Genomic DNA, 14,227 nt, shown 5'->3' on the forward strand with positions numbered 1-14,227 from the left:
TATATACAAACAAGTTATACACTAAGTGTACAAACATTAGGAACGCCTGCTCTTTTCATGGAATAGACTGACCAGGTGAATCCAGGTGAAAGCTATGATCCCTTATTGATGTCACTTGTTTACTCCACTTCAATCAGTGTAGATGACAGGGAAGGGACAGGTTAAATAAGTATTTTTGAGCCTTGAGACATTTTAGACATGGATTGTGTTTGTGTGCCATTTAGAGTGAATTGGCAAGACAAAAGATTGAAGTGCCTTTGAACGAGGAATGGTATTCGGTGCCAGGCTGGGTTTTTCACGCTCAACAGTTTCCCGCGTGTATCCAGAATGGTCCACCATCCAAAGGACATCCAGCTTTCGACACCTTGTAGAGTCCATGCCCCGACTAATTTAGGCTGTTCTGAGGTCAAAAGGGGGTGCAACTCAATATTAGGAAGGTGTTCCTAATGTTTTGTACTCTCAGTGTATATTACAGGGCCACATGGTAGGGAGGCAGGGGAGTTGTGCCTAGCCTACATGCCTTAATAGGGGAGGAGTGGTGAGGGAGCCCAACCCTGTTCTGGGAAAGTGTGCCACCCTGCCCTGGCCTGTGGTAAACCCTAAACACAGAGAGCAAGCATTCACACACACATACAGCCATAGCAACCCCCACTTATCGTGAGTCATGAGATTCAAGTGGATCATGGGAACGGCTGAGCTAACAGAACTCAAACCGGTCAGATCGGCTCAAACAAAACACTCCCGTTTGTTCACGCAACACAACACACACACACACACACACACACACACACACACACACACACACACACACACACATCCAATTTCACCCATTAGCCTACTCTTCTTTCTTCTATAAAACAAGAATCACAGGTCCAAACAAGTTATGAAATCTTGAATATCATTATTCTACCTCGATTTTGTGTTAAACAATTAAATAAAAGCTTCCTTTTTGAGCTTGAGCAGTTTGACTCTGGTAAAAACTCAAATAGCTGAAACTCAAGTTTGTATATATGCTATTTTAATGTTAAGAGTTACAGTAGATTTACAGTTGACCAACCCTTGTGGTGCTGCTAGTGCCCCTCTCCTACCTATAGGGGGTGACGTGCCATTATACACCATGATGACACGTCTCCATCCCCGTGCTGTCATTTCACCAGCCGCTCAGCGTTGACGACAGAGCTGGAAACACATTTCACAAGCAAATGCCTTCCACATTGTCCCCCCTCCACAACCTTTCTCACCCCTCACCCCCACATCAATCCCCCCCCCCGAGTAGAAGCGGAACTACCTGTATGAACTGCTCAGAATGAAAACATACAACACCACAGTACAGCAATTCACACATCTCTCCCTCAACCCCACCTGCTCTCAGTCTCCCAGTCTTTCACTTTCCACTGATGGGTTGCGATCCGATTCTCTACTCTACACCCAGTAGTGTCTACCCGTTCAATCCCCCCTAAAAACACTGAATTGGAGCAAGCATGGCTGGAGGAAGTTTCCACCATATTTCTTAAATCCTCTTAAATCCATAAGTGGAAGTACACTTCTGGAGAAGGGTCGAGAATCGGAACTCAACCGTTGACTCATCACAGAACAATGCTTCTCTCCTGGCACACCCTGTTCCTGTTACACCAACACTAACTGTACATTCCATCACAGTCAGGGGTCAGAGGGGGGATTCTGAGAAGGCCTTCCCAGGAGTCAGGGAAGGTACAGCTGTGTAGGGGGGAGTGGAAATGCAAGATATGTCTTAGCTGCGAGGCCAAGAGAGGGAAGGTGAAGGGGGGAGAGCAGGACTCGGGAGATGGGGTGGGAGAGGGGCAGCGATTGGGAAAGGGGGGGGGGCAAGGAAGGCAAAGAGGGAGAATGAAGGGGGGTGGGAGAGGGATGAAGAGAGAGGTGGTAGAAGAGTGAGGCAGAGGGAGATGAAGATGGAGAGAGTGTGGGGTAGAAAGAACAGGGAAGGACATAGGGAGGAAGGTATAACTCACCCTGTCTCTCTGAAAGTAGATGAGCACCCCAGCGGTTACCTGGGCAATGAGGATGAGCAGGAGGCAGGTGAAGTACTGGGGAGAGACAGACAGAGAGCATCATGGGAAAGTGAGTTTGACAGGTTCATTATAACAGTTAAAAACAACAATGGTCTAGTTTGTATGACACAGGCTAAACCAAGTTTTACAGAGAATGTTAATCAATGTTATTGACTTGAAATGTTAGTCAGTTAAGTCAATCTGAAATGGAATCTCAGAAGTTGAATGGACACTGAAATAATGTAAGTCATTTGAAATGTTTTCGTAGAAGCAGAGCATGGCTGCCCTCACTACACTCCTGAAGCTCCCAGGTTTATCTCCCTGTAACCCCTCCTCACCCTCCTTTAACCCTCTCATCACAGTAAATCCACACATACTGCTGACCTAGGATGGTATTTAACTAACAATCCTCCATAGACCAAACAGGACTCTTTGCGTCTATACTAGAGGTCAAGCGATTAAAGTTCAAGTTTTTATAGCAATCGGTTTTGAATGCCGATTATGGCCGATTACATTGCAGTCCATGAGGAGACTGCGTGACAGGCTGACCACTTGTTACGTGAGTGCAGCAAGGAGCCAAGGTAATTTGGTAGCTAGCATTAAACGTATCTTATAAAAAACAATCAATCTTAACATAATCACTAGTTAACTACACATGGTTGATGATATTACTAGTTTAACTAGCTTGTCCTGCGTTGCATATAATCAATGTGGTGCCTGTTCATTTATCATCGAATCACAGCCTACTTCGCCAAACGGGTGATGATTTTACAAAGCGCATTCGCGAAAAAAGCAGTCGTTGCACCAATGTACCTAACCATAAACATCAATGCCTTTCTTAAAATGTTACATAATTATGACATAACATTGAAGGTTGTGCAATGTAACAGCAATATTTAGACTTATGGATGCCACCGGTTCGATAAAATACGAAACGGTTCCGTATTTCACTGAAAGAATAAACGTTTTCTTTTTTAAATGATAGTTTCCGGATTTGACCATAATAGTGGCTCGTATTTCTGTGTGTTTTTTACATTACAATTAAGTCTATGATTTGATATTTGATAGAGCAGTCTGACTGAGCGATGGTAGGCAGCAGCAGGCTCGTAAACATTCGTTCATACAGCACTTTCCTGCGTTTGCCAGCAGCTCTTCGCAATGCTTGAAGCACAGCGCTGTTTATGACTTCAAGCCTATCAACTCCTGAGATTAGGCTGGCAATACTATAGTGCCTACAAGAACATCCAATAGTCAAAGGTATTTAAAATACAAATGGTATAGAGAGAAATAGTCCTATAATTCCTATAATAATTACAACCTAAAACTTCTTAACTGGGGATATTGAAGACTCATGTTAAAAGGAACCACCAGCTTTGTTCTCATGTTCTGAGCAAGGAACTTAAAAGTCAGCTTTTTTACATGGCACATATTGCACTTTTACTTTCTTCTTCAACAATGTGTTTTTGCATTATTTTTACCAAATTGAACATGTTTCATTATTTATTTATGTATTAAATTAACTTAAAATAAAAGTGTTCATTCAGTATTGTTGTAATTGTCATTATTACAAATATATATATATCTATTTATCAACCGGCCGATTAATCGGTATCGGCGTTGAAAAATCATAATTGGTCGACATCTAGTCTATACACACTTCCACAACAAATCAGGGCCGCCAAATAAGAATTGAAGACCCAAGAGTCAATGAGTAATTTGAAATGTGAAACTTTAGGTTTAGCATTAGCGTGTTAGTAGTGGTGTTGTGTGTACAGTGGAAAGAAAAAGTATGTGAATCCTTTGGAATTATCTGGATTTCTGCATAAATTGGTCATAAAAGTTGATATTTGCAGGAGAATGTAAGGCTATCTGTCCGCCAATTGAAGCTCGACAGAAGTTGGGTGATGCAACAGTCCTGGCCTCAACCCGATTGAGATGCTGTGGCATGACCTCAAGAGAACGGTTCACACCAGACATCCCAAGAATATTGCAGTTTTGAGACAGTTTTGTAAAGAGGAATGGTCCAAAATTCCTCCTGACCGTTGAGCAGGTCTGATCCGCAACTACAGAAAACGTTTGGTAGAGGTTATACCTGCCAAAGTAGGGTCAACCAGTTATTAAATCCAATGGTTCACATACTTTTCCCACCCTGCACTGTGAATGTTTATACGGTGTGTTCAATAAAGACATGAAAAAGTATAATTGTTGGTGTGTTATTAGTTTATGCAGACTATTTGTCTATTGTTGTGACTTAGATGAAGATCAAATTTGATGACCAATTCATACAGAAATCCAGGTAATTTCAAAGGGTTCACATCATATTTCCACTTCATATTACTCGGTGTGTGTGTTTACTCACCAGGCCCAGCAGGCAGCGTATCTCATAGATGGCTCCTATACAGCCCAGGAAGCCCATGGCCATGGAGAGAGACCCCACACTGATGAAAATGTAGGACACTACCTTCAGGGTAGTAGAGGATTCCTCTGTAGGGAAGACATAGTGGAAAAGGTCAACTCTCAGCCCACAACAGACCATACACTAAACCAGAATCCATCTTACCCACTAGCTAAAATCAGGCCTGCTACTGGACTAAAAGGTATGCTCAACTAAAAAGGTATGCACATGTGGCAGGTGAAGTACCATCTAACCTGTGCATTCAGTAGTACCATAGTCAAGCAAAGCAATGCGGTCTGCCACAGACCAGGGCTCAAATGAGGCATTCTAAACATTCTAGCAATTCTCTGTACTACAAGAGTTTAAATGGCCCACCAGAGCAAAGGAGGAGATACAGAGCATTCACAAAGTATTGAGAACCCTTGTTGTTTTCCACATTTTGTTACATTACAGCCTTATTTTAAAATTAATTAAATATTTTTTCCCCTCATCAGTTTACACACAATACCCCATAATGACAAAGCAAAAACTGTTTTTTTGGTGCTAATTAATGTAAAATAAAATAAACGGAAATGTCACATTCACATAAGTATTCAGAACCTTTACTTAGTACTTTGTTGAAGCACCTTTGGCAGCGATTACAGCCTCGAGTCTTCTTGGGTATGATGCTACTTGGCACACCTGTACTTGGGGAGCTTCTCCCATTCTTCTCCGCAGATCCTCTCAAGGTTTGTCAGCGTCGCTGCACAGCTATTTTCAGGTCCCTCCAGAGATGTTAGATCGGGTTCAAGTCCGAGCCCTGGCTGGGCCACTCAAGGACATTCAGAGACTTGTCCCGAAGACACTCCTGCATTGTCTTGGCTGTGTGTTTTGGGTTGTTGTCCTGTTGAAAGGTGAACCTTTGCCCCAGTCTGAGGTCCTGAGCGTTCTGTAGTAGGGTTTCATCAAGGATCTCTCTGTACTTTGCTTCGTTCATTTTTCTCTTGATCCTAACCTCATCTTTTATCTCTTTCTCTCTCTTGGAGGAGGTCCAGAGAAGCTCCAGAGGCCCAATCTCTGTCTGAAATTAAGCGTGGCTCATAGCTCTGGGACACGGCTCCAAATCACTGGGGCCACAGCCAGAAGAACCAGAGAGTCCTATATACTGCATGATAACCTTTACTGAACCCTGTTCCATGAATAATACAATCACAATATAGTCACATCAAACCAGCCAAAATGCTCTAAAGATAAAACACAATAAGTCACTTCAAAGTATTGGCTCAGAGTGCAGAATATATTAATTTCAAAACCTGCCTTTGTTAAATCTATACTGTGGCAATACCAGTCACCTTATATGAATGGTAAACTACTGTTTGTGTAGCCTAATGTTATTTTATAATTTATTTTAAAAGAAAGTTGTCTTTAAAAAGTATGGTAATTTCTTATCAAGATTGGGGGAAATATCCCTGGACTGTCCATATTCGAAATGTGTATTAAATTAAGTCAATCATTATACTTTAGGCCTATTTAATGATGTTTTTTTATCAAGTGAAAATGTAGTGTAATAAAGTTATTTCAAATAGCACACATATTATTTTTCCATTGAAGGTGAAACAGCCCACTATTTCTATATTCTTATACTCTAATAAGTATTTTTTCACTCATAAGTCTTACTGTTTCCGCGGGAGTCCAGAACGTAGACGCAGCTGTCTAGTATCATAATCACATGGCAAGGTAACATGAGAGACCAACTGATCTGTAAGAATTTTTTGTTTGTTTTAACACGCAGGTTAGTCTCGTTTTAAGAAATACAGCGTTAACCTGCAGGGGCACGTTAAGTTCTGCATTTTCGTTGCAATTGACCCTACATGCCCATGAAGGATAAACAATGCCTGTATAATCATATATCTATTCTACAGTATAGCTATAGTGAAAGTAAACCAAGTCAGCGTAGTACAGTACATCACTGTGTGTATGTACTGCGTACAGACAGACATATATAGGCTATCAGTAACATTCGTCTTCCTCCTCTTCTGAGGAGGAGTAGCAAGGATCGGAGCACCAATGCGCAGCGTGGTATGTGTTAATGATGAATTTATTAAACACAGAACACTAAAACAAAAATAACAAAGAGAATGACACGAAACGAAACAGTCCTGTCTGGTGACATACACAAAGACAGAAAACAATCACCCACGAAACACAGGTGGGAAAAGGCTACCTAAGCATGATTCTCAATCAGAGACAACTAACGACACCTGCCTCTGATTGAGAACCATACCAGGCCAAACGCAAAACACAATATAGAAAAACGAACACAGACAACCCACCCCAACTCACACCCTGACCAACCTTAAACAAAGACATAACAAAAGAACTAAGGTCAGACACTATCCCACTTCAGACAGGAAAAAACACATACATTTATACTTTATACACACACTCATAACCTACATGCATGCATACGTCAGTGGCAGTGGTTATAGGATAATGAAAAGGCCTGGGTTTCACAGGGTGGGTCTACTACTAAGTATAGAGCAGGACACCCCATACAGACAGACTGTATGTGGCTCAGGACTATAATTTATGGGGATGTAACACACACACTGATCTATATCCAGTAAAGCCCTCTCCAATGTGCATGTGTGTGTGTTACACACATACGGCACTACAGAGCCATACTGAAATATGCTAGTTAAAAGGGCTCACACACAGAAAACACAGATCTAAGCTCCACCTGTCTTACAGCACTTGGCATCCGCTGACAGGAGCCTCTCACTACAAAACACAGATTCTTTGTGAATATAGAGGAGAGAGAGGAGCAGTTGTACTGAGCACCAGTGTACTATACTGTAAGACTCAAAGCACGTGAAGTAAGGAACACAGTGGACTGACAGAGATCAGCCCATTACTTCCTAACTCAGACCAAGATCATTGGTGACAGAAAAGTTAGAAAACAAAACAGTGAAACTTGCATGCAGACTTCATTTCACAGCTGGATACTTTCTAAAAGCAGGATCTCAAGGCCTTCAGATTAGTAACTTCTCTCTGAATGCACATCTTGTCACATCTGCTCCTGCTACGCCCTCTGGTGTTCATCCGGTGTCTTCTTGACCTGCAGTTACTCTCCCTGTACACTCTCTCTCCCTCTCCCTCTCTGTGTGATTGTGTGGTTGGAGACAGGTGTGCTGGAGTCAGAGCAGATCCCTACCAGCTGCAACTTGTTCCATAATAAAGACCTCTACAAATACTCTGTCCTGCCACTTCCACTCTGCCAGATCATAATCTCTGCTCAGTCAGTTCACGATTCTAGCCATTTATGATTATTCAAGATCCTGTTACTCTGCTGTGCCTGTTACCCTGCCTGGCACCATTTATCCTCTCATTGCATTTACCGATCTGTCTCTGGCTCCTGTCTCCTGTTCCACATTCACCACCCAACTACCTTGGATTCCCCTCAGGATCTGCTTACCCTGTTCTACTCAGCTAAATCCAACCTCAGTCTCCACATCTGGTTTTTCTGCAACTCATCCGAGCTTCCCCGGATCTGCACTCCATATCTCTCTGTGTAACAATAAATATTTTGGTTCATTCATCCCTGTTTCCTCATCTGAGTCTGCTCTTGGGTTCCCCTGTGTCGCTCCGTGTAACACATCTGTATTCTCTAGTGGTAGCGTAGCTAAAACACAACTTTTCCTTGTAGTCAGGATGTGTTCTCTGCTCTACTCTGTCTTGTACTATGGCACATTTCCAAGTAGGTCTCCTTCCCCTGGAACTTCCAAAATAGTTCCTCTGGTGGTTTCCATAGAAACGTACATTTAAAGAGTTTATTTCAAGGGTTTATTTCCCAAATGGCACCCTATTCCCTTCGACCAGGGCCCATAGGGTGCCATTTGGAAACCAGCAGCTGCTCAGACTTAGGGGGATTATTTGGCATAGCAGGGTTCAATGTATAAACATTTCCAGCTAGGGCAACATATTTAGTCTGTATTCAAATACCGAATGAACGCATCAAATGGAGTACATATTCTCATTTTAAACACAGTGATTCCACATTGAACTCAAATTCAATCTGTAAGACGGATATAATATATCACGTTTTTATAATATATATATATATATATAATACATATTTTTACCTTAAAGTGTGTGTTTGTGTACATTGAAAAAATCTTTCTATGAGCTATAATCTTTCATCTTAACTGAAGTATAGCCTTGCAGATCATAATTTCACAATGAGTTTTGGCACAAGATCGCAGATCTCCCTCACCAAGGCCAAGGTCTTTTGTTTAAATATATGTCAAGCTGTGTTTTCGCGAGCACGCCAATGATGAACTGTGTGTCGTGCGCGTCACTATGGCGAGCTACTAACAGAGTGGCACTGATAGAGAGAGAACAGTAGTCCAGTAGCTACTCCCATGGTGGAACAGCTGGACTCAGAGAGTCGGTCCCCATGGAGGAGGAAGGGGGAGAAAAAGGAGAATGAGTATAATGAGCCCCTCGAGAAAGAAGAGGGGATATCCTAAGGGTTCCCAACCTTCTTGATTTGAGGGGTAGATATAAAACGACACATAAATCCATGATGCTTTAGGCTAGAAGCAAGCGGTAAAATGCCAGAGGAAGACACGACTCTGATGCACATGGTTTCTCTCTATGACATTCAGGAGCTGAGCTACAACCTTTTAAAGTCGAGGAGTCATTACAAATTGACTTGGGAAGTAATCTTATACAATGTGTGACTGTCGCTATCAATTGATCAATTCACTTTCTGTAAAAAATAATATGTATAATTAAATTGAGGGTTCATATAGATTATCATAATAAAACATTTGGTATTGGAATAATATTTGGGAAAATTGGGGTCTAGATTTTATTTTCCTTATCAATTATTATACATTTCATTATTATTGTCTTTAGTCTTGTTAAACTACATAGAATTGCAGGTAATAAGCTTAAAACAAGTCTATATACAGTGGGGAGAACAAGTATTTGATACACTGCCGATTTTGCAGGTTTCCCTACTTACAAAGCATGTAGAGATCTGTAATTTTTTATCATAGGTACACTTCAACTGTGAGAGACGGAATCTAAAACAAAAATCCTGAAAATCACATTGTATGATTTTTAAGTAATTAATTTGCATTTTATTGCATGACATAAAGTATTCAATTACCTACCAACCAGTAAGAATTCCGGATCTCACAGACCTGTTCGTTTTTCTTTAAGAAGCCCTCCTGTTCTCCACTTATTACCTGTATTAACTGCACCTGTTTGAACTTGTTACTTGTATAAAAGACACCTGTTCACACACTCAATCAAACAGACTCCAACCTCTCCACAATGGCCAAGACCAGAGAGCTGTGTAAGGACACCAGGGATAAAATTGTAGACCTGCACAAGGCTGGGATGGGCTACAGGACAATAGGCAAGCAGCTTGGTGAGAAGGCAACAACTGTTGGCGCAATTATTAGAAAATGGAAGAAGTTCAAGATGACGGTCAATCACCCTTGGTCTGGGGCTCCATGCAAGATCTAATCTCGTGGGGAATCAATGATCATGAGGAAGGTGAGGGATCAGCCCAGAACTACACGGAAGGACCTGGCCAATGACCTGAAGAGAGCTGGGACCACAGTCTCAAAGAAAACCATTAGTGACACACTACGCCATCATGGATTAAAATCCTGCAGCGCACGCAAGGTCCCCCTACTCAAGCCAGCGCATGTCCAGGCCCGTCTGAAGTTTGCCAATGACCATCTGGATGATCCAGAGGAGGAATGGGAGAAGGTCATGTGGTTTGATGAGACAAAAATAGAGCTTTTTGGTCTAAACTCCACTCTCCGTGTTTGGAGGAAGAAGAAGGATGAGTACAACCCCAAGAACACCATCCCAACCGTGAAGCATGGAGGTGGAAACATCATTCTTTGGGGATGCTTTTCTGCAATGGGGACAGGACGACTGCACCGTATTGAGGGAAGGATGGATGGGGCCATGTATTGCGAGATCTTGGCCAACAACCTCCTTCCCTCAGTAAGAGCATTGAAGATGGGTCGTGGCTGGGTCTTCCAACATGACAACGACCCAAAACACACAGCCAGGGCAACTAAGGAGTGGCTCCGTAAGAAGCATCTCAAGGTCCTGGAGTGGCCTAGCCAGTCTCCAGACCTGAACCCAATAGAAAATCTTTGGAGGGAGCTGAAAGTCCGTATTGCCAGGCGACAGCCCCGAAACCTGAAGGATCTGGAGAAGTTCTGTATGGAGGAGTGGGCCAAAATCCCTGCCTCAGTGTGTGCAAACCTGGTCAAGAACTACAGCAAACGTATGATCTCTGTAATTGCAAACAAAGGTTTCTGTACCAAATATTGAGTTCTGCTTTTCTGATGTATCAAATACTTATGTCATGCAATAAAACGCAAATTAATTACTTAAAAATCATACAATGTAATTTTCTGGATTTTTGTTTTAGATTCCGTCTTTCACAGTTGAAGTGTACCTATGATAAAAATTACAGACCTCTACATGCTTTGTAAGTAGGAAAACCTGCAAAATCGGCAGTGTATTAAAAATACTTGTTCTCCCCACTGTATATCCTAGGTTGGGGGCATTTTTTTTTTTTTATGTGAAAAAGGGGGTCCTGGGAGAAAAAGGTAAGGGTATGGTGCGAGGGAATAGGGGGAGGATACAGGATCTGAGCTATCTGTAGAACAGCTGGATAATAAAAACAATGCATGATAAAGAGACTGGGGCCAGGGCTGTGCTTTGTGTTATGTCCCGGACACCCGACCTTGGTCAGAACAGATGGTGGTTCAGTATCCCATATTCACAATGAGTGTCAGAGTATTAGTAGTGCTGATTTAGGATTGGGTACGCCTTTTAGATTATAATGAATAAGATTATATGGCAGATCCTAGATCAGCAGAGTGGGATGATCGCCTAGGCTAAGCAGCAGTCATCAATCAACATTCAGTGACCTTGGAAAACATCAAGAGGGAAATGCCGAATCGAGAATCTCCATCCCTCAGTGATATATTTAATTTAGCCTTTATTTAGCCATGAAGTCCCATGAGATGAGTCATATTTTTTTAAAGGAGACCCAGTGGAAAATGATGACCACAGGGAAGAGAGGAGGGAAGACCCAGGCCAGACCTGAGAGGTCCGGGAAACATGTTAAGTTTCTATGTGTGTGTGTGTGTGTGTGTGTGTATGTGTCACAGGGAAGAGAGGTCCGGGAAACACTTCCAGTTCTGGCCAGTTAATACTCTCTCCAGACTAAATACAGACTATCTACTACTCCACCTAACCTTCTGCGAGAGATCTCACTGGTCGCTCCAGCAATACAACTCATTGACGGAGTTGGAATCAACTAGAATTAAGTTCAGAGTTATGCAGGAAAAAAATCCTACACGCCAAGAGAAGTACATTTCCAAGAGCAGTTCAAATAGAAAGTTGGATATGTATGACTTCCAGATGAAAATCAAAAGAAGAATCATTGAAGGGAGAGGATCAACTTTATGCTCTTCTGTAGCTCCAAAGGTGGTTTTCCATCCATGTTTCCCTTGATGGCCTGCTCTCTCCTTAGGCTACAGAGTGAGACTGGGCTTGCTACTGACTTGCAGTGTCTATAAGAAACCAATAAAACTAAAGCAGAAAAGATGGTGGGGATATCTGCTACCTCTTAACATGGCATGTAAGGTATTGAAACAGATATAACAATATGTGTCCGCGTGTCTGCTTCTGTGCGTGCGTACAAAGTGTTTGTACCTGCATATATGACTCGTTTCAGGAAACTAGGCGTATGTCGCAAGTCACGACTTCACAGGAGAGGCTTCAACTTTAATGTTTTATTTTTTTTAATCAAAATGGGTTTTTGGGCAGAAATGCCTTCTTGAACATTTTAACTTTCATGTGCCTTAACCTCTAGCGACAAGCAATCCCGTATCCGGGAGCGTAATCATAACCTCAAGCACATTACCATAACGCAACGTTTCCTATTCATGAAAATCGCAAATGAAATGAAATAAATATATTCAAACACAAGCTTAGCCTTTTGTTAACAACACTGTCATCTCAGATTTTCAAAATATGCGTTACAGCCATCGCTAGACAAGCATTTGTGTAAGTTTAGCATGGCATAATGCTATGCTAGGCTGTGCTGGTAGCAGGCAACATTTTCACAAAAATAAGAAAAGCAACCAAATAAAATCATTTACCTTTGAAGAACTTCAGATGCTTTCACTCAGGAGACTCCCAGTTAGATAGCAAATGTTCCTTTTTTCCCAAAATAATATTTTTTTAGGCGAAATCGCTCCGTTTTGTTCATCACTTTTGGCTAAGAAAAAAAACGAAAATTCATTCACTACAACGCCAAACTTTTTTCCAAATGAACTCCATAATATCGACAGAAACATGGCAAACGTTGTTTAGAATCATCCTCAAGGTGTTTTTCACATATCTATTCGATGATAAATCCTTCGTGGCAGTTGGGTTTCTCCTCAGTAGCAAACGGAAAAGTACTGCAGCTGGAGATTACGCAATAATTGTGACGGAGGACACCAAGCGACCACCTGGTAAATGTAGTCTCTTAGGGTCAATCTTCCAATGATATGCCTGCAAATACGTCACAATGCTGCAGACACCTTGGGGAAAACGTGGAAAAGGTAAGCTGACTCCTAGCTCCTCCTCAGCCATATAAGGAGTCATTGCCATGAGGCGGTTTCAAAAAATGCGGCACTTCCTGATTGTATTTTTATCTGGTTTTTTTCTGTAACATCAGTTCTGTGGCACTCACAGACAATATCTTTGCAGTTTTGGAAACGTCAGAGTGTTTTCTTTCCAAAGCTGTCAATTATATGCATAGTCGAGCATCTTTTCGTGACAAAATATCTTGTTTAAAACGGGAACGTTTTTCATCCAAAAATTAAAAGAGCGCCCCCTATATCGAAGAAGTTAATAACAAACGTGAATGCCATCTGTGCCATTTAGCCACAGAAAAAGTCAGGAACCTTCCCGCTAGCCATGATTGGCTGAGTTAATGAATGGGCTGGACATGCCGAGAGATGAGTTTCGGATTGGTCTGCCGTGTAGCATCTTCTGTCTATAAAATGAGCTGCTCGTTATGAGTCGATAAGCCTTTCTACTGCAGTTTTTTATAAAGATATAACATTAGCCATGGAGTACTACAAATGTGTTGCTACTTCTCTCTAACATTGCTGCCCTGAATTTATCAGGCACTATCGACAAAGGTCAGTGGGAAAAAGTTGTGATTGATTACTTTCAGGAGGACAATCGTACCATACTCACTCTCTCTGACTCTGAAATCAGACAATGTGAACCAGAGTGACTTGACACAACGGGCCAAGCAAGCTGTACAAACAAAACAGAAATGACATAGGACGTGTTATTTAATGAAAAGGGTTTTGCAGTCTGCTGTGAAGCATTCATCCATGTATATGGGTAAGAGTCTAGCTACAGATATTATACATACAGTTGAAGTCGGAAGTTTACATACACTTAGGTTGGAGTCATTAAAACATGTTTTTCAACCACCTCACACATTTCTTGTTAATACCCTCTCTGGGATATGTGGGACGGTAGCGTCCCACTTGGCCAAAAGCCAGAGAAAATGCAGAGCGCCAAATTCAAATAAATTCCTATAAAAATCAAACTTTCATGAAATCACACATGTAAGATACCAAATTAAAGCTACACGTGTTGTGAATCCAGCCAACATGTCAGATTTCAAAAAGGCTTTTCGGCGAAAGCAAACGATGCTATTATCTGAGGATAGCACCTCCATAAACAAAAGAGAGAAAACATTTCAACC

The 14,227-nt window shown here is 41.7% G+C and overlaps 1 protein-coding gene across 2 annotated transcripts in view; it reads right to left on the reverse strand.

Annotated features, from left to right (window-relative positions):
• Positions 1–14,227, reverse strand: part of LOC110525455 (CD82 antigen) — a 41,500-nt gene that overhangs the window by 9,370 nt on the left and 17,903 nt on the right. For both annotated transcript variants that reach the window (XM_036980594.1, XM_036980597.1), the window contains exons 4-5: positions 4,390–4,514; positions 1,992–2,066 (exon numbers count right to left, since the gene is read on the reverse strand). In XM_036980594.1, coding sequence (XP_036836489.1) covers positions 1,992–2,066; positions 4,390–4,514 — 200 coding nt within the window. The remainder of the gene's footprint in view (positions 1–1,991; positions 2,067–4,389; positions 4,515–14,227) is intronic.

The sequence above is a fragment of the Oncorhynchus mykiss genome, chromosome 1 (assembly GCF_013265735.2).
Source record: "Oncorhynchus mykiss isolate Arlee chromosome 1, USDA_OmykA_1.1, whole genome shotgun sequence".
Classification (NCBI taxonomy): Eukaryota; Metazoa; Chordata; class Actinopteri; order Salmoniformes; family Salmonidae; genus Oncorhynchus; species Oncorhynchus mykiss.